Source organism: Nannobrachium achirus, assembly GCF_963921795.1.
Source record: "Nannobrachium achirus genome assembly, chromosome: 18".
Classification (NCBI taxonomy): Eukaryota; Metazoa; Chordata; class Actinopteri; order Myctophiformes; family Myctophidae; genus Nannobrachium; species Nannobrachium achirus.
Window position 1 is genome coordinate 54,892,058 of NC_137825.1, and position 23,415 is coordinate 54,915,472.

A 23,415-nucleotide genomic window follows, 5' to 3' on the forward strand; every position below is an offset into this window, starting at 1 on the left:
TCAACTAACCTTGCGTCACCAATGTTCAACTATATAAAATTAAAGATTATGATTAACTGTCAAGTGTAAATTATTATTCATGCGTTATCAATAAACTATATTAGCAGTGGTGTAAAGTAACTAAGTACAATTACTCATGTACAATGTACAATTTTGAGGTATTTGTACTTTACTTGAGTATTATACAGTACTTTTACTTCAACTCCACTACATCTCAGAGGCAAATATTGTACTTTTACCCCACAATATTTATTTTAAAACTTTAGTTACTAGTTACTTTGCAGATTTTGATTATTATTACAAAACACAGGCAACATTAACCACTTCAGCCCTATATACATTTCATCCATTTGGCGATGGCGACACATTGTGAGCTTGTAGATCTTGTATACATTTGAAACTTTAAATGGGACATTCTGTATAATGAGTACTTTTACTTTTGGTACTTTAAATACATTTTGATGCCAATACCTTTGTACTTTTACTCAAGTACACTTTGAATTCTGGACTTTTACTTGTAACAGAGTATTTCTACATTGATTGATTGATTGATTGATTGATTGATTGAAGACTTTATTAGAAGTTACAGTTTCATGACGGTACAGTTCACTGGTACAAGGTCTACTAAAAGGAGATCCTAGAAAAGACAAAGCTTATTTCCATAGGAAACCATTGAAGTATCTCATATAACATTGAAAGACAGACAGATAGAACACAGTACTATGCAGTAGATATAGTCAGGAAAAAAGGGGGAAACAATAAAAAAAAAACATACAGTAGGTAAATACGAGGGGTCAGGGGAGGGTAGGGCTGGGCTATGTTTGTTTAAACATTGCAGTTGTTATTACATTGCAGTATTGATACTAAAAAAGTTGCTATTACGCTGTATTTTTTATGAGTGAAAAGGAAACCTCTAACAAGCTGAGGCTAGGTTAAAACATTGACATACAGCGCCATCTGCTGACACTTCGTGGTACACAACACTTGCGACTGTGCTTCTGCAGCACGCCGCTCTGACGCGTACCTCCTCGCAGGCTTCCGTCGTCCCGCAAGCGCTTGACGTCAGCATAACAACAAAATACCATGACAGCCCGTGATGGGAAAAGCAAATCGATCGAGAATTGAAAGCGATCTATACATCCGTTCTTTCCATCTGGATGTGAACCTTCTTTCTAGAGGTGAGTTTCGAATGTCTGCAATGTCTTAAAACAGGCACGCATACACACTGGCCAGTTTAGACGAAGCAGCAGTTAGCCATAGCGGCTGTTAGCGGGGGGTGGGTTGTTCGGTCCAGGCCCAGGTTTATAGCTCCTAAAAAGAAACCTAAAAGAAGGCTCAACCACAAAGACACGGAGTTGTTTGCAACCATCTCTTGTCTGATCGGGCTTATTTGATGTTTAACATGGCTAGTATTTGCCACTGTCTGCAGCTCTGCACAATACTGTCGCGATGGGTGTAGTAGTAGCTCTACGCTAGCTAACAGCTCCACCATACGGGACTGCTTTCTTGTGGTCATAATTGATGATAATTGTCAATCGATAAGCTCACAGCTCTGGCTGTCACCTGTCATTACACTAGCCTGGTCAGTGTGTGCTGCTCAGTTGACTGTGTTACCCTTTAGAATGCTTTCTACGGCGACGGCAAGGCTGTCATTCACATTTTATTGGGTCGTTAGCTCTGCGCCTTTTATCATCCTTCATTATTTTATCATGTGCATGAGTTAATCTGGACTCTTGTATGTCTGGTGTTGCTTTGATGCATGGCTAGTAGTGTGTCCAGTCAGTGAAAGCAAACAGGACTAGTCACAATATGCACAGGAGAGGAGAGGACACGCATTGCAGGTGCATTGCAGTGACTGAGTGGCGTCGCTTTACCCAGTGAATCTCGACCCTTTTAAATTTAAAGGACCCCCAGTTTGAAAATGCATCAGGTCTTGGACTCCCATTTGATACGAGTTTATCCAAATGTTGAGAACCACTGGGCTCACTAACAAATACACGTTTTTTTTCTTCTTCTCTCTTGGTGCAGGGCTTGATTTTTTTTTGAGGCACGTAAATTTCCCATTCACTTGTACAGGCACAAAAGTCACTTATCAGGATAAAAAAAAGTCATTTTTGCCATTTCACAGTCATTTGTTTTTCAGGTTTTTATTTATTTATTTATTTGACAAATAAATAAGACCCCACTTGGCCACTTGGCACTCCATAGTATGGGCAGTCCATAGTCTGACTCCGCATACAGCACCACGCTGCTAGGAGTGTCACCGAAAAAGTTAAACCAAGAGCCACTTATCCAACGGACAAGTACATTTTTAATGAACTTGTCCATAAAGATGTATTAGTTGTCCCGGGCGACAGGACAAGCCTTAAATGTCATGCTCTGATTGGTCTAGCTTGTAAGAAGCAGAAGTGACAGGGCATTCGTCAGCCTGTCAGCTGGAGCCAGCCGGAGAGACGGGGAACAGGTACGGGAAGCAGAGCGGAGCGGGCGCCGCGGAGCCACGGGAGAAGATGGCGGGCAGCCCCGAGAAGAGCTCCACAGCCCAGGAGCTGAAGGAGCAGGGCAACCGGCTGTTCCTCTGCCGCAAGTACCAGGAGGCTGCCACCTGCTACAGCAAGGCTATCGTGAGTAGTGCACCAGGGATGGGACGATAATCGTTATCATCGGTCATCGTTTATCGTGATAATATACACTCACAGTCACAATAGTCGTATCGTCATGCACTGGGATCAATTCACCTTTAATTTGCCAAGCTGCTCTAGAACTGAACCTAACCCTTGTTCTGCCTTATTTGGTTGTTCATGTTGAATTTGCTAAAACATCATTTTTGGAGAAAAAACAAAACAAAACATGAAATGCCCAGTCACTATACTAATAAGAATTGAATACACTGAACATCAATACGAAGCAACTGAAAAACACGTTATTTCGTTGGTAGTGGATGGAGAGACAGGATCTTTGTCCAACCAAGAAACGGCAACCAATGGGTGTGAAGAGGGGCACAACCATGGGCAGGACTTGACAAAGGGTCCATTGGTAAAACGGACCTGGAAAGTTGGAAAGTTAAACATACTATCACTCATCTGCCAAATCTCTTTGCCAAAAAAATAGCAGATCTATAAGCTCACAACGTGTTGCGTTGTGAGCTTTTAATAATAATAATCTTTATTGTCCCCGAAGGGAAATTTGTCTTCACAGTCTGTTCAAACAAGAAACAACACATAGCCAAATAACAACACAAACATATCACATAGACAAATCATCAGTACCCCACTATACACAGAAAAAACCCTCTTAACGACGGGGGCGATTGTTTATCAGATTGTTAAGTGCAGCAATGGCTGAGGGGACAAAACTCCTTTTAAACCGAACTTTGTGCCACGCCAAGGTTCTGTATCTTCGCCCAGATGGCATTAGGTCGAAGTGGTGATGCAGAGGATGGTCAGTTTTCACTTGTTATTGAGAGTGCTAAGCGTGTAATGGCCTTATTGTTCATATCAGACAGTGTAGGTGTGGGAAGTCCAATGATCTTGGAAGCAATACGGGTAATACTGTAAAGTTTGTTTCTGTTTGGCATGGACAGTATGGTGAAGAAACATGCAGAGCAGTACAACAGAACAGGTTGTATAATGCTTTTGTACAGCAATAACATAAGATGGGGGGCAACGGATAGTGATCTTAGCTTACGGATTAAACTACAGATTTTTTAGATCTGCTATTTTTTTGGCAAATGTTCCACCCCAGGATTTGGTCACAATAATCGTGACTTGAAATCTTCATATCATCGTGTGTTAACTTAACTCTTGAGTGCGTACAGTTGTAACATATGAGTTATAAATGGACACATTAACACAGACTATATTGTCTTTACTGTATTCCTCTCTGTTCCTCTTCGCAATGTTAACGTGACGCAAATGTAGGCCTACGCACTTCTTATTCCTTCAATTATACAAAAGGATGTATGGGCAGAAAGTTGCACGAGTTTGGATGAATGCTTTGCATTTGCACTTAGGTCACAATGACTCGTGCATGCACTTCTGTGTGTTTAATAATTGAAAGCGGCGTAGGCAAGGCACCATAGCATAACTTTGTACTGTAATGCAGCGGTTCTCAACCAGTGGTCCGGGGACCACCAGTGGTCCTTGAGGGGGTTCCAGGTGGTCCCCAGCTAAGTGATGGAGAGTTGGTGAGTGGTGACCAAATGGACCCCTAAAGCAGGGGTTCCCAAAATTTTGTCTCAGGGCACCCCATAAATATTCTTTTAATCCGAGGCACCCCTACATTATAATTTTCACTCCCAGCACCTTATATTTATAGCATATCGTCGTTGTCGGGTGGAAACCTTGTATGTCCAAAACCGTTCGTTTTGTATTTATCATCTAGAAAATGTACTAAACTAGTGAAAACAGCCGATCTACAAGCTGTGTGCTTGTAGATCGGCTGTTTTCACTACTTTTGTGCGACAGTCTTGTATGATGAAGCAGGGCTTTGATTTACCAAAAGACGTACACATTTGAACCTTGGAGATACGAGGTTTCTGCCCAACAGTGACGATATTTTAGTGATTATGTTGCGAGGAAAACATTGAGATAATAGCCATTTTGATTAGACCTAACAGAATAAATTCCAAATATTATCAAATTATCTCACGGCACCCCTTGACTGCCGTCGCGGCACCCCAGGGTGCCCCGTCACCCACTTTGAAAACCCCTGTCCTAAAGATCTTTAACTCCTGAGAGCTTGAGAACTCATTTTACGCTCACAAGAGTTAAATTACTGTTAAACATCTGCATTATTCAATTTGCAAGTAGAAGGGAATGTAGAACAATTGTAATATGATCAACATTTGCCTGTTATGTCTCCTATGGTTCCAACGTCAATACAGCATGGAATTGTGGACAAAACCTTTATCCAACGATAACAAAAATATTCTACGTTTTGGGTCTCATCAAACGGTGGTCCGTGGCTCAAAAATGTTCACATGTTTTCATCGCAACGCGTTGTGCGCTTTTAGATCTGCTATTTCCACTATCAATGTCCTTTTTTAAGTATAAAGTTGTCAAACATGTCAGTCATTTCTTTGTTTATTTAGGTTATGTTTCATATCTGCCATGTGCAACTTCAAAGCCTACAAGCCAAGCAGAAATGTAATTGTCAACGACAAAAACACAACGCAATCGCCAATCGTAATGATTCGAGTGACAACCAATCGTCATGTAAAATGTCATAATCGTGACGGCCCCGGCCGTAATGTGTACATGTGCTGACTCCCATGTTCTCAGCTAGCGATGGGACGATAAGCGATATTATCGTTTATCGTGATAAAAAACACTCACGATAATCGTATCGTGGAGATTACATTTATTGTGATATCGTCCTCCGTCATGCACTGCGATCAATTCACCTTTTATTTGCCGAGCTGCATATTCGATACCACTTAAAGGACAACTTTAGTTTTTTACAACAAGGGTTTGTAATAAAGAATATAAAAGATGAGTGTTACAATTATTTCATTTACTTCTTTCTATTGTTTTAGAGATTCTTATTTCAGTGGTTAGGGGCATGCGTACAAGTGGCTAAATATGTCATTTTACACAGAATAAGCCCATTCCCAAGATAGAAACTGCTGGCTTATTGTGTCTAAAAAGACATATTAAGCCACTCGCACGCATGCCCCACATTTTAGCACGGTAAACGCGATAAAACAATAGAACAAAGCAAATGAAAACATTTTAACACTCACTTTTTCTTTTCTCTAATCACAATCTAAAATATGAACCCTTGTTGTAAAAAAACAAAGTTGTCCTTTAAACCCTCTATAATTGGTAAAAGGTACCAAATAATATACATACTTTTTTTTCACTATCACTAGTATCAAATGTCCTTGCCAAAAAATAGCCGATCGTTGCGACGCGTTGTGAGCTTGTAGATCTGCTATTTTTTGGCAAATGTTCCGCCCCAGGATAAAGGATTTTGACTATCGCGATAATATCGTAAATCACGATTTCTTTTCTCACAATAATCGTGATATGAAACGTTTATATCGTCCCATCCCTAGTGCTGACTACCATGTTCTCCCCCTCTCCCCCCAGAACCGTAATCCATCGGTGGCGGTGTACTACACCAACCGGGCCCTGTGCCACGTCAAGCTGCAGCAGCACGACAAGGCGCTGGCCGACTGCAAGCACGCGCTGGAGCTGGACAGCCAGTCGGTCAAGGCCCACTTCTTCCTGGGCCAGTGTCACCTGGAGCTGGAGAACTACGACGAGGCCATCGGCAACCTGCAGAGAGGTCAGAGCCAAAGTCCCCCTAACGCACTTTCAGATTCCAATGTCCAATGTTTTTGGACATTTTTTTTTTTTTTAACCCATTTAGGCCTAGGATTATTGACTGCTTTAACTATTGAAAAATAGCAGATATACAAGCTAGTGTATAAAAAATAGCAGATAGTCTGTTCTTGAGAGACTACTATGTCAGTGGTTCTCAAACCTTTTCATGTGAAGGACCCCTGTAAAAAAATATTCATATCTCAAAATATTATAGTTCCAAGGACCACCCAGAAGCAAAATCTGAGTTACAAACGTTCGCTCTAAAAATACATCTATTCAAAGATTTGCACACACAGACTTTTTCAAAAATAGCAGATCTACAAGCTCGCAGCGTGGCACTCGGTGCCGCTCTGTGAGCTTGTATATCTGCTATTTTTCAACAGTTAAAGCAGTCAATAATTCTATGCCTAAATGGGTTAAGAAACCAATGATTCTCTATGACCGCATGCACACCTGCTCTGAATTTGCCGTGCGACAAGTGGCTGCGGCAGTGCGTTTCTTTCCCGATCGTACCCAGTTCGATTTGTGCGTCTTTTCGCATGCAGTAAAAAAAACTCCTTTTATGACTCCTTTTCGGATCCGCAGTGAGGATTCAGCACTATATTGCACACCAAATCCAATGCGTTTTAGTCATGCACCAAACGGAAAAAAAGCAACGGGCCTGTGTGCAAAGCCCTTAACAAATGGAACCAAATGAACCCTAACAGGTTCATTTGGTTCCATTCATACACTGTCAGAATGGAACCAAATGAACCCTAACAGGTTCATTTGGTTCCATTCATACACTGTCAGAGTTACAGACTTGTATGGGTCAATTTAGACCCCCCCCAAAGACACTTTGAGAACCACTGCCCTAATGCACTGGTTCCCCAAAACAACGGGTCGCGGATCGATCTTTATGGGTCACGACCATAGACTGTATAAAAGATATGGACAAAGCAGGGGCACGGTGGCGCAGTGGTTAGCGCTTCACCTCACAGCTAGAAGGTCCTGGGTTTGATTCCCGCCGGGGGAAGCTGTGGGTGCTGGGGGCGTGTTTCTCCCTCCGCGTCATCAGCGCCCACACCCTAGGTGGGGTTGGCGATAGGGCCTTTCTTTGTGGAGTTTGCATGTTCTCCCCGTGTCTCCTAGGGTTGATACCCTCACAAAAACATGCAGTAATCCTGGTCTCAATAATGCCTCCCCCTGGCCAGCCGGGGCGCTTGATGGAGGGGAAAGGAACTGGTTGGAATAACGTGTTCCTTCCACGCGCTACGTCCATCCCGGGGAAAATCCCCCGTCAGGTGAAAAGAAACAACTTGGACTACTCATGCATTGAAGGAAGCATGAGGTCAGTCCGTTGTCTCCCCAGGCGCGGCAGAGGGAGAGCAGAGCCCAGGATTACATAGGCAATTGGCACTGGGTGAAAAATGGGTTGCAAAATCGTGGGATAAAAAAAAAAAAAAGATATGGACAAAGCGAAGCCATTGGTTTCTATGCAGCGCAAATGACACAATATGGGTCCAGTGATGTCATTACGTGCGCATCCCGCATCAAAAACTCATTCAAGTCGCCCAGGGACTCATTCATGTCATGGTCCTGGGGTCCCGGGGATGCGCCTCCATTGTAGTCCATGTTAAAATAATTTACTTCTTCTACTTAAGTTGCTATATTAGTTTAGATAGTTTAATTCGTTTTTTTAATGTATTGTGTAAGATAAACACTGTAAAGATTTATTATCAGTTGAACCTGGAACGGCTAAAAACAATTTTCACTAGTGGTTCTCAAAGTGGGGTCCTGGGTCCTTGAGGGAGTTCCAGGGGGTCCCCAGATAAATGATAGTTAGGAACCAAATAGAACTTTATGGGTCTGTAACTCGGTGAACAAATGGTACCAAATGGACCTGTTCCATTTGTACTCTAGTATTTTAACATTTAATATAAATTGGGGTCCCAGTGATATAAATATAATTAAATGGGTGTCTGTAGCCTAGTGTATTTAGAAATCCTAGTTCTAAGTTCAAACATTAGCCAAATTGTAAAACAATCATCAATTTGAACATAAATGGGACCTTATTTTCTCAAAACGCATATCATCGTGATTGAAAGGCAATTTTTCACTAGCGATAGAAACCATAAAGTATTCATGAAAATGTTAATTAAGGTTAGAACACGAAAGGGGAAAATGAATGGGATCCAATGGAGAACAATTCTTCTTCTAACCAGCCAGGGGGAAAACAGCGCAACTAGCGGCCAATCATAGGAAGTTTTAGTTCCGTATTGGGCTCATTTTAAATCGGCGGAACTATGCCCCTGGTCACGACTCGAGTAAAAATCCCCTTTTCTTTTTCTACATTTTAGTTTTTTTGGGGGGCTTTTATGTCTTTATTGATAGGACAGTAGACTGACAGGAACTGGGGAGAGAGATGGGGAGTGACACGTGACGATTCACTTTTTCCCGATTCGATTCGATTTCGATTCATAGGCCGTCGATTCGATTATATCACGATTATTGCGCTTTCCTGCGATTTGCGATTCGAATCACGATTATTGCGATTTTTCCCCAAAAATTACAGCTTTTTTATATTGAAACATTTTAAAACAATTCTAAACAATATAAAACATTAAAAGTTGAATCATATACTTCAAATCAATGCAGCCAAATAAAGTCAGTCAATCTTTCTGACATTTATTTCAGCCAAAGTGCCAGTGGTACAACATTACAACAACATGTTCCTGGTCAAAATGTCAGAAAACATTAAAAAAAGAAGAAAAAAAAAAGAAATCGCTGTGCTACAGCACTGTGCTAGCTTTAGTCATAACATGACATCCTCGTGACCTAAAACTGTTCCTTTAGGATCTGTACTTACTCTGACTCAAAGTGGTTATTTCACCATCAGGCTAATTTCGCCTTAAAAAAAAAAAAAAAAAGTTTTTTTTAATTTTTTTTTATAAATAAATAAAATCGGGAAAATCGATTCTGAACTTTGAAAATCGATTAATTGAATCGCCAGCATTAACATCACAATAATATAGTGAATCACAGGCCTAGACACGCAGCAAAGGTCATTGGGATCGGGACTCGAACCCGCGATACGCTGTCAGGCATCAGAGCCTACGGTATGTGGTATGCGCCTGGGCCTGGACCAGCCCCTACATTTTTAAATAATTACAAAATAATATTTTTTACATTTTAAAACAAACAAACAAACAAATCTAAAGATTCTTCGCGTTGTGCTTGTAGATCTGCTATTTTCACAACTTTGGGTCCCAGGCAAACATCTATTGTAATCTCTCTTTTGGGTCTCGACCCGAAAGGTTTGGGAACCTCTGCCCTAACGGGCATGACATATTGGCAACATAATTGAACGGGCAATGCTGAGGGGGTAAATGACCCTTTTCACTCAATTATGTTTGTTTCTAGGTTTTATTCCTTCACAAATTGAGTTGGCATTTTTTACACTGTTACCCATCTTTGCTGCAGACAGTATTGCACGTGGCTGTTATTACTATTATTAGTATTCTGCCAGAAGAATGAAAGTGCTGATACTAGAATGAGCTGTGGCTTTTCAGGTCAATATTGTCGCTGCACTGTGGAATACACAGCCCCTACCGACGAACGAGGGACATTACTATACCAGGCCATTGTGTTCCAAACAAGCCAGTTCTCCACCTCCCCTGCAACCTCTCCCCCAGGCTCCCCATCCCTCGTCTGTCAAAATACCAACACAGTGCTCAAAGGACTATGGCAGGCAAAACGGTGACAGGCTAGTTCAGTACATACATGTACACCAGTAAGACTCCCTAATCGGGAGATAAGCGACCGTAGGTGGCTTATCTCCACAAATAGGGCTAAAATTTGTTTTTCCAAAATCTTCCTGATCCATGTTGATGACATGAGTGTAGACATGCTGTGTAGTGATATTTGTGATTTTAGGGCAAAAACTGTAGGAGCAGTGTCCAAAAATGTGTTTTAAAAATGGGCCTGAAGGTGGCGCTAGAATAGGGCCATGTGAGAAATGAGGGGTGGGGTCTCCGCGTTGCCTTGGCGGACGAATAGGTACCGGCCCCGGCTGTCCCGGACGCTCCTAGCCCGAGTTACGGCATTTTATGTGCGCTGCAGTGGCAGGGGGTCCTCCACTGGGGGCGCCACCACTTTTGCATCCGTTCTGGAGCACCAGGAGTCGGTGGACCTGGGGGTCCCTGGGGCTCCGGGGGTCCTTGGAGGTTGTAGTTTGGCAGGCAAGGAGTGTGTGTGTGTAAAATCTGGCATGGATCGGGTCAACGGCTGCGGAGATATAAGCAGGGAAAAAGTGTGACGAGCACATTTGGTCATTTTTAACATCTGGGGGTCCCCCAGGGACCCGGGGGTCCCTGGGGCTCCGGGGGTCCTTGGAGGTTGTAGTTTGGCAGTCAAGGAGTGTGTGTGCAAAATTTGGCATGGATGGGGGCAACGGTTGTGGAGATATGAGCAGGGCAAAAGTGTGACTGACGCACAGACAGCCCGTGGAGGTTTTGGTAGTAAATGCGACCTACGGTCGCAAAAACTAGCCATTAATGCTGAAATGTGTGACTTTCTTTTCTTCATGAATCTACGAGCACCAACATTTCTACTGCTGAGCTAATACAGAAAGCCTGTTTGGACAGAGGATATATTTTTGCTGTTGAACTTAGATTCATAATGTGTATTATTCATTTTAGTAGTCTGTTTTGGCGACACCCCTCGTAGCGCGAGGTGTCTATAGTACAGAAAGAGCCCTGAAAAAGAAATGCTGCTGGGTCCAAGCAACTGAGAATATTTTGGAAAGCAACAGCACCTCGCCAGAAATAATATTTATTAACTTGTAAAATGCATAGTATTTTTTTGGTACAGGCCAGGTTCAGGGTTCAATCCCCCGGTTAAGTCATACAAAAGACTATGAAAAGGGTTCCCAGTGCCCCTCTGTTTGGCACTCAGCATCAAGGGTTGAATAGTGGTTCCTCCTACATACTATATTATTTCCCTGTTCCTTCATTTGCCACAAATGAAATGGAAGACCCATCTTTTTACACACTTGCGCTGTTTATTTCCTACTTCTTGACACGGCACAGAAGTTGCAGCTGTGCGCATCAGTGTGTAATTGCGCAATGTGCATTCAGCTAGCAACGTAGCAAGAGATTCAGGGAAGGCAGAGCGATCAGCCCTTACATCGTGCTTCGTGGAAGCCTTCACATTAGTTGGGATTTGTCTGTGAACTGGGTGAAACAAGAGTAAGAACATCATGCAAATTATGTCAGCTTCGAATTAACTCATATGCTGCCATTTAACAATACCTTCGTACTCTTTAACTGCCATTCGTCTCCATAGACTTCCATGTAATTCATAGTGCACGGATCATGCACACCCATGCCTAGATAATGCACCACGTGTGTCCACATTGCTCACAGCTTTCAAACAAAAAAATCCGAATGGAAATCCGTTCAGGCATTCATGAGATAGCAGCCATTATGTTTTACACTGTTGTGAGCTTGGAGGTCTGCTACCTGAGTTGTATGGGGGTTGTATGGGGGTTAAACAAGCAATTTCGCGATCGCTATCATGCCTACTAACGTTTTTGGGGTCCAAAAAAAATTAAAAAAAAAAAAAAAAAAAAAAAAAAACTTTTTTTTTTTTTTTTTTTTTTTTTTATTCACGGGATTCACGGGCGTGGCAGGGTGGGACAACGGGATTTTTAAGGGATTCACGTTTTTGGCAGTTAATGAGTTAAAGAGCACATGTCCACAACAGTAAATTCTGTAACCGGAATATTGCGTATGCCATTCCTGTTATTAGACTTCAGAGTTACAGATTATGGCCCGTAGACTACATACAGCATGCTCATTGAGCAGCCTACTCTCCCTCTGGACAATATAGCAATTTGGGAATCTGTACGATCTAAAAGTAATCTAACAAGTTACTGTTCTTAGTAGTAGGTAATAGGGCATTCACCGAATATTCGAATATTCGAATATCAAAACACTATTCGATTACTGTAATCACTATTCGAAAATTCGCCGAAATTAATTTTAATATTATTTTTGTTTTTTTTTGTTTTTAGCCGTGACAATATTTCTACAGCAGACATGCAGCTGTGAGCTCTGGTGTTAGTATTTCACCTAATCCATTCATGTTTGATTGTTGTCAAATCCAACCACACTGTAGTGGCTAGCCTATGTGATTGATGTGCCGACTGCCGACATACACGGCTGCCCGTCACACAGTGTAGGAGGGGAGGGGCGCTCCAGAACAAGCAAGCTTAATGCTCGTTGCTGACAAAAGTGTGTAATACTTTAGGCTACTTTACTTTATTGCTGCTGAGTTTCGTTCCTCTTGCCGAGTATATCCAGTTTAGAGGACACCCTTCTCTTTACAGTAGCTCCTTCGGACCGCGCTTCACCGTCATGCATGCTTCATATTCAAATGTATCTCATCTTTAAACCATAAAGGTACAAGCGTCCGGCGTTTTATTTATGATAACGGGTCGAGAGTTTCGCGACACGGATTGGAGTGGAATTGATGATCTTGTAAAGCTTGTGTTACATACTGTATACTTCTATATCGCATGTAATCATAACCCATCTTAGCCTTGTCTGTTGTACTGGTCGAGGCTCGAGTCACACCAGCCTTCATTAACATTGGAATGAATCTCGGTACATATTAATGGCCTGCTTAGTATGTTAACGACATGCGTGTGAAGTCATTAACATAGCGTGCAACGTGCATCCCATCAAACAATCACTATAATGCCTGAATCCCGAGGCTAAACAATTCACAATACAACACTGCTTGTAACGAACAAAGGATGGACAGTATAAATGTGGTTGTTGTTGAACATAGATAGGATAGGCTTGTACAGTTATTTTCGGAGTTTTCCTAGTAAAATGAACTTGTTTTTCATCACAAGTTTCATCAGCATGTTTATGCTATGTTCAGTCGTAAGACAGTGCAGCGTGTCAAAAATTGCAGATCTACAAGCTCACAATGCGTCTATCCGCGACGCATTGTGCATTGTAGGTCTGTTCTCTCTCTGCTGCTTGAGGTCCGCATCCACCAGTGAAAACCTCTCACAGCCAATTGATGGCTGTTATTTCACGAACCACGCATTTTGTCCCGCCTACAAAGGTTAACCCGTTAATTGCTGGTTGTTTTTAAGGCTTGCAAAGGAGCGTTTTAATGATTTATTAGATTACAAAAATATGATATTTCACCCGTCGAATTCCGAATATTCGAATACTTTGAGGTCGAATAATTCGAATTCTAAAAATCACTATTCGTGAATGCCCTAGTAGGTAATCCTGTAAAGTCACAAATTACTTGGCAGTAAACCTGTGACTGTCAAAGATCACCCAAATGATCGTAGATCAGCATTTATACTCTCCGAGTCTCATTATGCTTACAGGTAATACCCTGGCGATCATCTGACTTTGCTAATCTTTTCAGTCAAAACTGACTTAAAGTCACAGTTCACACATCCGACGTGCGGTTTAAATCCTCCGGAAAATCGTTCTCAGATCAATGAATGTTCATTTCAATTATTCTTTCCACACAAAAATGTTCATGAAGGAGTTTTATAGTACCTCAAACCTGGCTCTATCTTTGCCCTCATTTAGCATTCCAGGACCATGTGCCTATATACCAATCAAGACTTCATTAATATGCCAATATGACACACCCCTTAGAATCAATAGGTGTACAGAGGAGGACTCTGACTGCTACACATGTGCAAGCTAGCTTTATTGACTTCCTGTTAGTCTGGCTCTCCTGCACCAGTCGGTTGTCCAATTCGAGGCTGACTAAAGACAGACACCAAAAACATTCCTCTGGCTAAAAACTGACCCCCAATACTATGGTTTAGTGATGAGTCATCACTTTTCTGGGGTCAGCTCAGTTTTGCTGTGTCCCTTTTTAGCCCGGGGAATGTTTTTCGTGCAAAACAAATGCTTGCATGGATTCAGGATCATGAAGAACCCCTAGTAAGACCCCTCACATGCTACTTAAATAAGATTTTTTGGAGGTCTTTTTTTCCTGTATAGTAAGTGAAGGGACCCAAACGTGAACCCCCTGAATTCACCATGATCCACTAAGAATATTTTGGAAGATTTTTAACATGTGTTTTGGATGACTCTAAGGATCATAAAAAACCTTGAACCATTACTATTGCAATTTCTTTTGGGTCAAACCTCAGATTGACTAGCCTACTCGCTGTTGCCTTTTCAGCCAGAAGGTCCTGGGTAGGCCTGTCACAATTATTACACAATCAACTAATTGCAATTATTTGACATAATTGCAATTATTTTGTCATAATCGTCATGATCATTTCCATGTTGAAAAACCTTAATATATTTTCAAACATTTTCAAAAATGGTGGAAATGGCAGATCTACAAGCTCACATGCGACACGTTGTGAGCTTGTAGATCGGCTATTTCCACTACTTCTTTTTTTTTTATGTATAAATTTGTCAAATATGTCAGTCATTTCTTTGTATATTTAGGTTATGTGTCATATCTGCCATGTGCAACTTCAAAGCCTACAAGCCAAACAGAAATGTCATTGTCAAAGACAGAAAACACAATTAAATCGTTAATCGTGACAATTAATCGTCATGTAAAATGTCATAATCGTTACAGCCCTAAACCCACCTCAGGCCTTTCTGTGGGGAGTTTGCATGTGTTCACCTTGTGTTCAGTGTTGCCAGATCTTTAAAGAGAAACAAGCGACCAGGCCTACCAAAACGAGCCCAAAAGAAGCGACTATTGCGCATGATAATATTGCAGCATATACAGTACATCGGCTATTTGACATGAGCTGATCTATAAAGCTCACAATGTGTCGTGTTACGATGCGTTGCGAGCCTGTAGATCTGCTATATTTAAGAAATCTTGAAAAAAAAAAATGTTTTTTGTAATAGTTAAACATTTTAACTACTCTTGTATGGGGTGCCTGGCACAATATTTTCAGATGGGGGTCCGTGGACAAATACGTAATTAGTTTGGGGGTCCTTGACATGAAAATGTTTGAGAACCACATTTTTTTTTTTTTTTCCGTTAAGTAAAGCCCTGCTTCATCATACAAGGCTGTCGCACAAAACTAGTGGATCGGCTATTTTCACTATTCTAATTCGTTTTTAAAACGATAAATACAAAACCAACGGTTTTGGACATACAAGGTTTCCACCCGACGACAACGGTTTGCCGTCAGGATGGCTTCACTGCAGAGGACAGCTTCCAGGCGTGTGCAAACGTATAATATAACGTTGTAACGTAATTTCTTTCTTTCTTTTCTTACAGCTTTCAACTTGGCGAAAGAGCAGAGGCTGAACTTCGGGGACGACATTCCCAGCGCGTTGCGCATCGCCAAGAAGAAACGCTGGAACAGCATCGAGGACAAACGCATCAACCAGGAGAACGAGCTCCACGCGTATCTGTCCAAACTCATCCTGGCCGACAAGGAGAGGTACGCGGGAGCTCATTCAGCACGTCCATTTCTCCTTGTTTCTCTCATTTTCTTTTTAACCCATTCAGAACGGGTACACATTATAGTGTATCATTATTTATTTTAGTAACTATTGAAAAATAGCAGATATACAAGCTCACAGCGCGGCACCGAGTGCCGCGCTGCGAGCTTGTAGATCTGCTATTTTTGAAAAATCGTGACATTTAAGCCCTTTGCACACAGGACAGTTGCGTTTTTTTCGTTTGCGGCATGAATAAAACGCATTGGATTTGGTGTGCAAGGCTGTGCGGAATCGGCGCTGCGGATCCAAAAAGGAGTCATAAAAGGAGTGATGAGTTTTTTACCGCATGCGACAAGACGCACGAATCGAACTGGTTTCGATCGAGAAAAAAACGCACGGCGGCAGCCACTCGTCGCACGGCTAATTCGGAGCCGGTGTGCATGAGGTCATAGAGAATCATTGTTTTCTTTTCAAAAAATTATATTGTCCGTTTTATCCGTGCGGTTAAACGCGCCTGTGTGCAAAGGGCTTTAGAATTTTGACCCGATTCTATAAGTGTCTTTTGAATCCCTCTAAGGTTTTTTGAAAAAACCTATGTTTCTATGTCAGCAATCTGGCCAGCCATCGTCAAGGAAAAGGTCCTTTTCACATAACTGGAGCGCAGTTAGTCTGTTCTTGAGAGACTACTAAGTCAGTGGTTCTCAAACCTTTTCATGTGAAGGACCCCCAAAATGATATGTATTTGGCCACGGACCCCCCATCTCAAAATATTTAGTTCCAGGGACCACCCAGAAGCAAAATTTGAGTTACAAACGTTTTTGAAAATACATATATTCAAAGATTTGCACAAATTTTCACGACCTTTTTCAAAAAATAGCAGATCTACAAGCTCGCAGCGCGGCACTCGGTGCCGCGCTGTGAGCTTGTAGATCTGCTATTTTTCACTGGTTAAAGCACTCAATAATTCTAAGCCTAAATGGGTTAAGTCGGCAAGTTGCTAAACTAATTCTCGCTGTGTGAGCCTAGTCATTAGGATTGCGGGCAAGAGCTCTCTGTTTTCCGATCCTGCACCCACCCGTAGAAACATGATTTCTGACCACTCGCGCTCGCCCCTGTGGACGTTTCATCTCACTCCTGTTTAATTCTTTACCCATTTAGGCCTAGAATTATTGAATGCTTTAACCAGTGAAAAATAGCAGATATACAAGCTCACAGCGCGGCACCGAGTGCCGCGCTGCGAGCTTGTAGATCTGCTTTTTTTGAAAAAGTCGTGAAAATGTGTGCAAATCTTTGAACATATGTACTTTCAAAGCGAACGTTTGTAACTCAAATTTTGCTTCTGGGGGGTCCCTGGAACTAGATATTTTGAGATGGGGGTCCGTGGCCAAATAAATATCATTTTCGGGGTCCTTCACATGAAAAGGTTTGAGAACCACTGACATATAGTAGTCTCTCGAGAACAGACTAACTGAACTCCAGTTAAGTGAAAAGGACCTTTTCTTTGACGATGGCTAGCCAGATTGCCGACATAGAAACACAGGTTTTTTTAAAAAAAAGACACTTATAGAATCGGGTCAAAATTCTAATTTTCACGATTTTTCAAAAATAGCAGATCTACAAGCTCGCAGCTTGTATATCTGCTATTTTTCAATAGTTAAAGCATAAAATAATGATACACAATAATGTGTACTCGTTCTGAATGGGTTAAATGTGCCAGCTCCCATCTCGCATCGTTGAATGATTGGTTTTATTGGATCCCGATAAACTCGGATCTTGCATCGCCAGACCTCTGACTTGATGAGATGGAGGTCTGGCTGGATATGCAAGGCTCTAGTAGTCAATCCAAGTGGTCGGAAATTATACCCATTGATAGGGTTGGGCGATATGGAAAAATACGATATCACGGTATTTTTCCAAGCTGTATCACGATACACGATTTTATCACGATTCTTTTTCACATAGTTTTTTTTATGGTTTTTCAAGTTGACAAAAACAAGACTCTCTGGGTTCCTTTTGGGGAGGTCTAAATTGAACTTTACAAGTATGTAACTCTGACAGTATACAAATGAAACCAAATGGACCCTTATGGGTCCATTTGGTTTTATTTGTATACTGTCAGAGTTAAGTGGAGACCTTGACATTTTAAAGTTTGAGAACCACTGATTTAGACCAAAATGCAGGTTTAAATTGAATTCTGCAATGAATCTCTGTATTAACGATTAAACAGGATGTTTTACAAGGCTCCATCAATTGTATCATGATATATACGATACTTCTGAAAGGGCGTATCGTGGAGACATTGTATCGTCTCAACGATAATTATCACCATATCGCCCACGCCTACCCATTGATGCATTCGTTTTGAGGTAACCTGGAGTAGGACAATGCTTTTACATGTTACGCTCAATAATGTATGCCTACCATATTTTCATATATCATATTTCGTATTTCATCCCACTCTCATTCCCACAGTAGAGTTAAAAACCCCTGAAGGGTTGACGGGAACCCAGTCCCGTTGCGTTCCTCTTCTCTGGTCCCTGAATGAGTGATTGTAAATGTGCGTTCATACAGGGAACTGGAAGATTGCAGAGAAAAGCAGGACGACGACAATCAGAATGGAAGCGACGCTGTCAAGATCAAATCGAAACATGTACGTGTTTGAAAGTCATCTACACCATCAGTTACCTACGGAATACTTACATGACTTGTTGAAATTAATGAGCAATTGTTCTTGTTCTGTTATTGTCAGGACAAGTACCTCATGGATATGGAAGAGCTCTTCTCTCAAGTGGATGAAAAAAGAAAAGTGTGTATATTTTCAACATTATATTCTTGGTAGTTTAACGCATGTCCTTTTTATGAAGCTGTGATGTAGCCATGCTTTTCTGTGTGCAGCAAACGCCTATGTGGACACATGGTCTGTTTGTTGGCATAGCAACACCAGAGAATGATTCAACAACTGAGTACCTGAGACGAAAAACAGTCCAAGTCCATATTTTAAAAGTTTGAATATAGATATGTTTTTGATAAACTAGAAGTTTTTAATCTGTTCAAAATGCACTCCCCCCTAATTGTGTCGAATTAGATTTTTTTTACTTAACTCATATATGTAGTAGGAATTATAAGACATAATACTTGTGGAAAGTGGAAAAACAGTATATCTCCAACAGTTTGTGGAACACCAGTATAAGTCCGTAAAAGCAATATTCACCAGACAAAGGGAGCAGATAACATTAAAACAGACAACTGAACAAAATGAGGGGGGAGTGCATTAACAATTAAAAAATGACTAGTTTGTGGTTTACAGTCTGGTAAATAAAAAAATATTAGACTGCTATTCGTCTCAGGCACTCAACTGTCAAGGGCGCTGCAATTGCAAATTGCGTAATTTCTCCTGTACCGCAAAATGCAATTCTCCAGTACCACAAATGCAATAAGCTCGTTGATGTTTACTAAACAAACCTTTTAAAATATAAGCCCTACACCACAATTTATCTATTTATTTTAGTCAGTCAAGTCTATTTATCAGCTGCTATAAATTGCTTTGAGAGAATTACACTAATAATCAAAACCTAATTTCACACTGGGTCACGTTCTCACTCACCTCACCTGCATTTAGTGTTGGGGTGGCCATGATGATGGCCATGTTGGATGTCGTGGTTTGGACTGAAAGACAGCTTGGTAAACTAGATGCCAATTAAACTTTCACAGAAAATGGGGCCCATACATCAGGGGTTTTCAAAGTGGGTGACGGGGCGCCCTGGGGTGCCGCGACGGCAGTCCAGGGGTGCCGCGAGAGAATTTGATAATATTTGGAATTTATTTGGACACTTGAAAAAATATGTAGTTTCATTTTAAACTTGAAGTACAAAGTTATTTTCAGTCAGTTCTAACCAAAATGGCTATTATCTCAACGATTTCCTCGCAACATCATACAACTGTCGCACAAAACTAGTGAAAACACACAGTCTACAAGCACACAACGCCTCGCATCGCGAGGCATTGTGTGCTTGCAGATCGGCTGTTTTCACTAGTTACATTTTATAGATGATAAATACAAAACGAACGCTTTTGGACAAGGTTTCCATCCGACAACGACGATATGCTATAAATATAAGGTGCTGGGAATGAAAATTATAATGTAGGGGTGCCTCGGATTAAAAAGATATTCATGGGGTGCCCTGAGACAAAAAAGTTTGGGAACCCCTGCCATACATGAATACAAAAATAGGCTACTAACTTTGTTTTTTAGCAAAGCTGACACTTTGATAAGGAAGATAATAAAGAGAGACTACTGCTCACCTTGCCGAGGCTTTGCTAAGGTGCTGGAGAGATGAAAAGATTCCCACAAAACACATTTGTGAACTTGTTCCACACAACTAGATCTCTGCAGGTTTGACATAACTGTACTGTAAGTGTGTGGAAAATATTTGATTTGTTAATGTCAAAGCACTTTGGCTAAGACTCTTTTCTTGTTTCCAGTTGGTATGTCGGTACTTGAACAACATTGCTTGCAGCTAAAGAAAATGTGCTTTTTTCTTTTTTTTTAACTTCATCAATCATAATTGAGGCAAAAGTTATTAATTGTGATGGTGATTTGAAGTCATGTCGCCCAGCCCTACTGCCTGCTGTAGTAGCTTTGTTGTGTAAGTTGTGTAACTGACCCTCCCACAGGCATCTATATCCTATTTCCACCCCGAGCCGTTTCTACAGAAACCACCAGCTCTTGTTTTCCATGGCCTTTTTCTGTGGATTTCCATGCAATAAACAGTCATTGATTAAGGCAGTGTTTCTCAACCACTGTGCCTGGGGACCTTTGGTGTGCCCCTGAGAAGGGTCAAGTGTGCCCCTTGAAACTGCTTGAAAGCCAGTATTGTATTTATCATTTTAAAAATGATTTAAACGAGTGAAAACAGACGATCTACAAGCACACAACGCCTCGCGGTGCGAGGCGTTGTGTGCTTGTAGATCGGCTGTTTTCACTACTGTTGCGCGACAGCCTTGTATGATGAAGCAGGGCTTTACTTTGCGAAGAAACGTACAAATTTGAAACTTGAGATACAAGGTTTCTTCCCGACAGTGACGATATTTACACCCCGTATTATGTTGGTGTGCCCATGGATTCTTGGGACATGAAAAGTGTGCCCATGCAGAAAAAAGATTGAGAAACACTGGATTAAAGGACAACTTTGTTGAACAAGGGTTCATGTTTTAGATTATTTTTTCTTTTTTTTTTACTGCTTTCTATCGTTTTTGCAATGTTTTGCATTTTTTATTTGAGTGGGTTGGAGCATGCGTAGTTGCGTACAAGTGGCTTGTCTTTTTAGTCACCTCACCCATTCCCAAGGCCTACCATAAATAGTAATAAAGACAATGTAGAAACTTGTACGCATGGCCCCACCAACTCCAAAAAAATAAATCGTTAAAACAATAGAAAGCAGTAACTGAAAAAAAATAACATTCATCTTTTCTTTTCTCTAATTACTATCTAAAACATGAACCCTTGTGGAAAAAAAAGTTATCTTTAAGTAATTATGGTTCATAATCCAACTGAAAACCAGAAGCCATACTGTACTTAGCTGGTGTATAGAATTCTCATTGTGTGGGAGTTGAGTCAAGGGCCCAGTGAGTGTCGGGTAGAAGTAATATGATACCTCTGTCTGGATGCATACGAGCCAGAAAGTTATGTTGTTTAGCATGTTATACATGATAAATTACACCCGTGGTTCTCAACCTGTGGGTCGGGATCCCCAGGGGGGTCCCCAAATTATTTTTGGGGGGTCCCCAGATGATTAATGTTTTGTCACTCAACAGTATACAAACCAACATAAAGTTTAAGTGTATAGAGGGTATCTGCACATTTCTAAAGTGACAATTTAAGCCTTTAACTATTGGCCAAATTGTCAAATATTAGAGGCAGAAACTGTGAGAGTAGCCGATCTGCGAGGTGTTGTGAGCATTTAGATCTGCTATTTTCACAATAGAATCGTGTTATACAAAATGTAATGCCTCAACTGCTCGTCAGGATGGGGGGTCCCCAGTTAAAATATGATTATTTTGGGGGTCAGTGGTTGAGAACCACTGAATGACATTACCATAACATGGTTTGAATGCAATATTCTGTTCTTAGACATTGAGGTATGTGAATCGTGCGTCTCTCCTGTAGAAGCGTGAGATCCCAGACTACCTGTGTGGCAAAATCAGCTTTGAACTGATGAGGGAGCCTTGCATCACCCCTAGTGGCATCACCTACGACCGCAAGGACATCGAGGAGCACCTACAGGTGAAGTGTTGTCAGGGCTGTCGCAATTATTACATAATTGTATTACATAATAAATGATTACATAATCGTAATCATTTGAGGTAATCGCAATTATTTTGCATAATCGTTTACATGTTGAGAAATGTTAACAATTTTGCTGCCATTTTAAACATAGCTGTAGTAAGCAGCTGCCAAATTGTCCTTACCTTTTAACGTGGGCACGCGCACGCATCGTGCACAATCTGTGCGCGACTCATCTAGTAGACGTGTAGACTCGGTGACAGCTTTCGAATAAAAAAACCCCCATTGAAATAGACATATCCGTTGCCACGCTGTATCCCTGCTTATCCGCCAGTGTTTACATGAAAAAACATTGAAAAGAGCCAGCTGTGCGCTATGGTAACACGTGGACACGTTCGCGCACATAGTGTGCGTGTGTGTGTGCCTGCCTCAGCCTGCCTGTGTGTGTGAACTTTGTTTGAATCGTTTCAACTGCTGCGCGGATTGGATATTCGTTAAACCCGCCCCCCACCCCCCGCGCTCATTGGATTAGCCGCAGTTTTTGGCTGCTAAACTGCCGATTCATGTACTCAGCTCCAGACCAGAGAAACAGTCCACTCTGAGAGTGGGCGGGGTCTATGGTCTGGAAGCAGGCTAGGCATTTGCATTTCTTTCACCGTAGCAAAAACTGCATTCATGGGCGGGAGAGGGCACTTTTTTACAGACGGATCAAAGGGCAGGGACTCGAGCCCCCTTTGATGTATATGTGTGCACGTGCCTGACCGATCAGGAATGACAACGCTGTCCCGTTTCCCCCTGTCGTCTACGCAGCGGGTCGGCCACTTCGACCCCGTCACGAGGAGTCCTCTGACCCAAGACCAGCTGATTCCCAACCTGGCCATGAAGGAGGTGATCGATGCCTTTATCCAGGAGAACGGCTGGGTGGAGGACTACTGAAGCCTCCTCGCCCCCCATCACCCACTCTCTTTATCCAGGAGAACGGCTGGGTGGAGGACTACTGAAGCCTCCTCGCCCCCCATCACCCACTCTCTCATCCCCCCGGTTAGAGCGCCTACGTCAGGGTTCCCCATTTAGTTTTCCCCAAGGGGCCGAATCATGTCTAGGGTACCAAGCCGAGGGCCACAACATTGCAGGGGGGGCGACGGTGGCGTTCCCGCTACTCCAGCGACAGTTCAGACATCGTCGTTGTCGGGTGAAAAACGTGTAGGTCCAAAACAGTTCGTTTTGCATTTATCATTTTAAAAATTATTTTAACTAGTGAAAACAGCTGATCTACAAGCACACAACGCCTCGCGGTGCGAGGCGTTGTGTGCTTGTAGATCGGCTGTTTTCACTACTTTTGTGCGACGGC

General features: G+C 41.9%; 1 protein-coding gene across 1 annotated transcript; it reads left to right on the plus strand.

The window, feature by feature from the left end:
• Positions 1 to 1,051: 1,051 nt before the first annotated feature.
• Positions 1,052 to 23,316, plus strand: stub1 (STIP1 homology and U-Box containing protein 1). The gene is made up of 8 exons (XM_080747032.1): positions 1,052 to 1,178; positions 2,393 to 2,624; positions 6,093 to 6,291; positions 15,615 to 15,780; positions 18,353 to 18,431; positions 18,531 to 18,587; positions 21,948 to 22,064; positions 22,875 to 23,316. Exons 2-8 carry the CDS (start codon positions 2,511 to 2,513, stop codon positions 22,998 to 23,000), a joined length of 858 nt encoding a protein of 285 aa, XP_080603158.1. The 5' UTR covers positions 1,052 to 1,178; positions 2,393 to 2,510; the 3' UTR covers positions 23,001 to 23,316.
• Positions 23,317 to 23,415: the final 99 nt, after the last annotated feature.

Excerpts from the sequence above, each read along its gene's own strand:
- stub1 (XM_080747032.1), top strand. The coding sequence starts at position 2,511 with ATGGCGGGCAGCCCCGAGAAGAGCTCCACAGCCCAGGAGCTGAAGGAG. Across the intron at positions 18,432-18,530 it reads TCAAGATCAAATCGAAACAT|GACAAGTACCTCATGGATAT; the intron begins GTACGTGTTTGA and ends TGTTATTGTCAG. Across the intron at positions 22,065-22,874 it reads ACATCGAGGAGCACCTACAG|CGGGTCGGCCACTTCGACCC; the intron begins GTGAAGTGTTGT and ends TCGTCTACGCAG.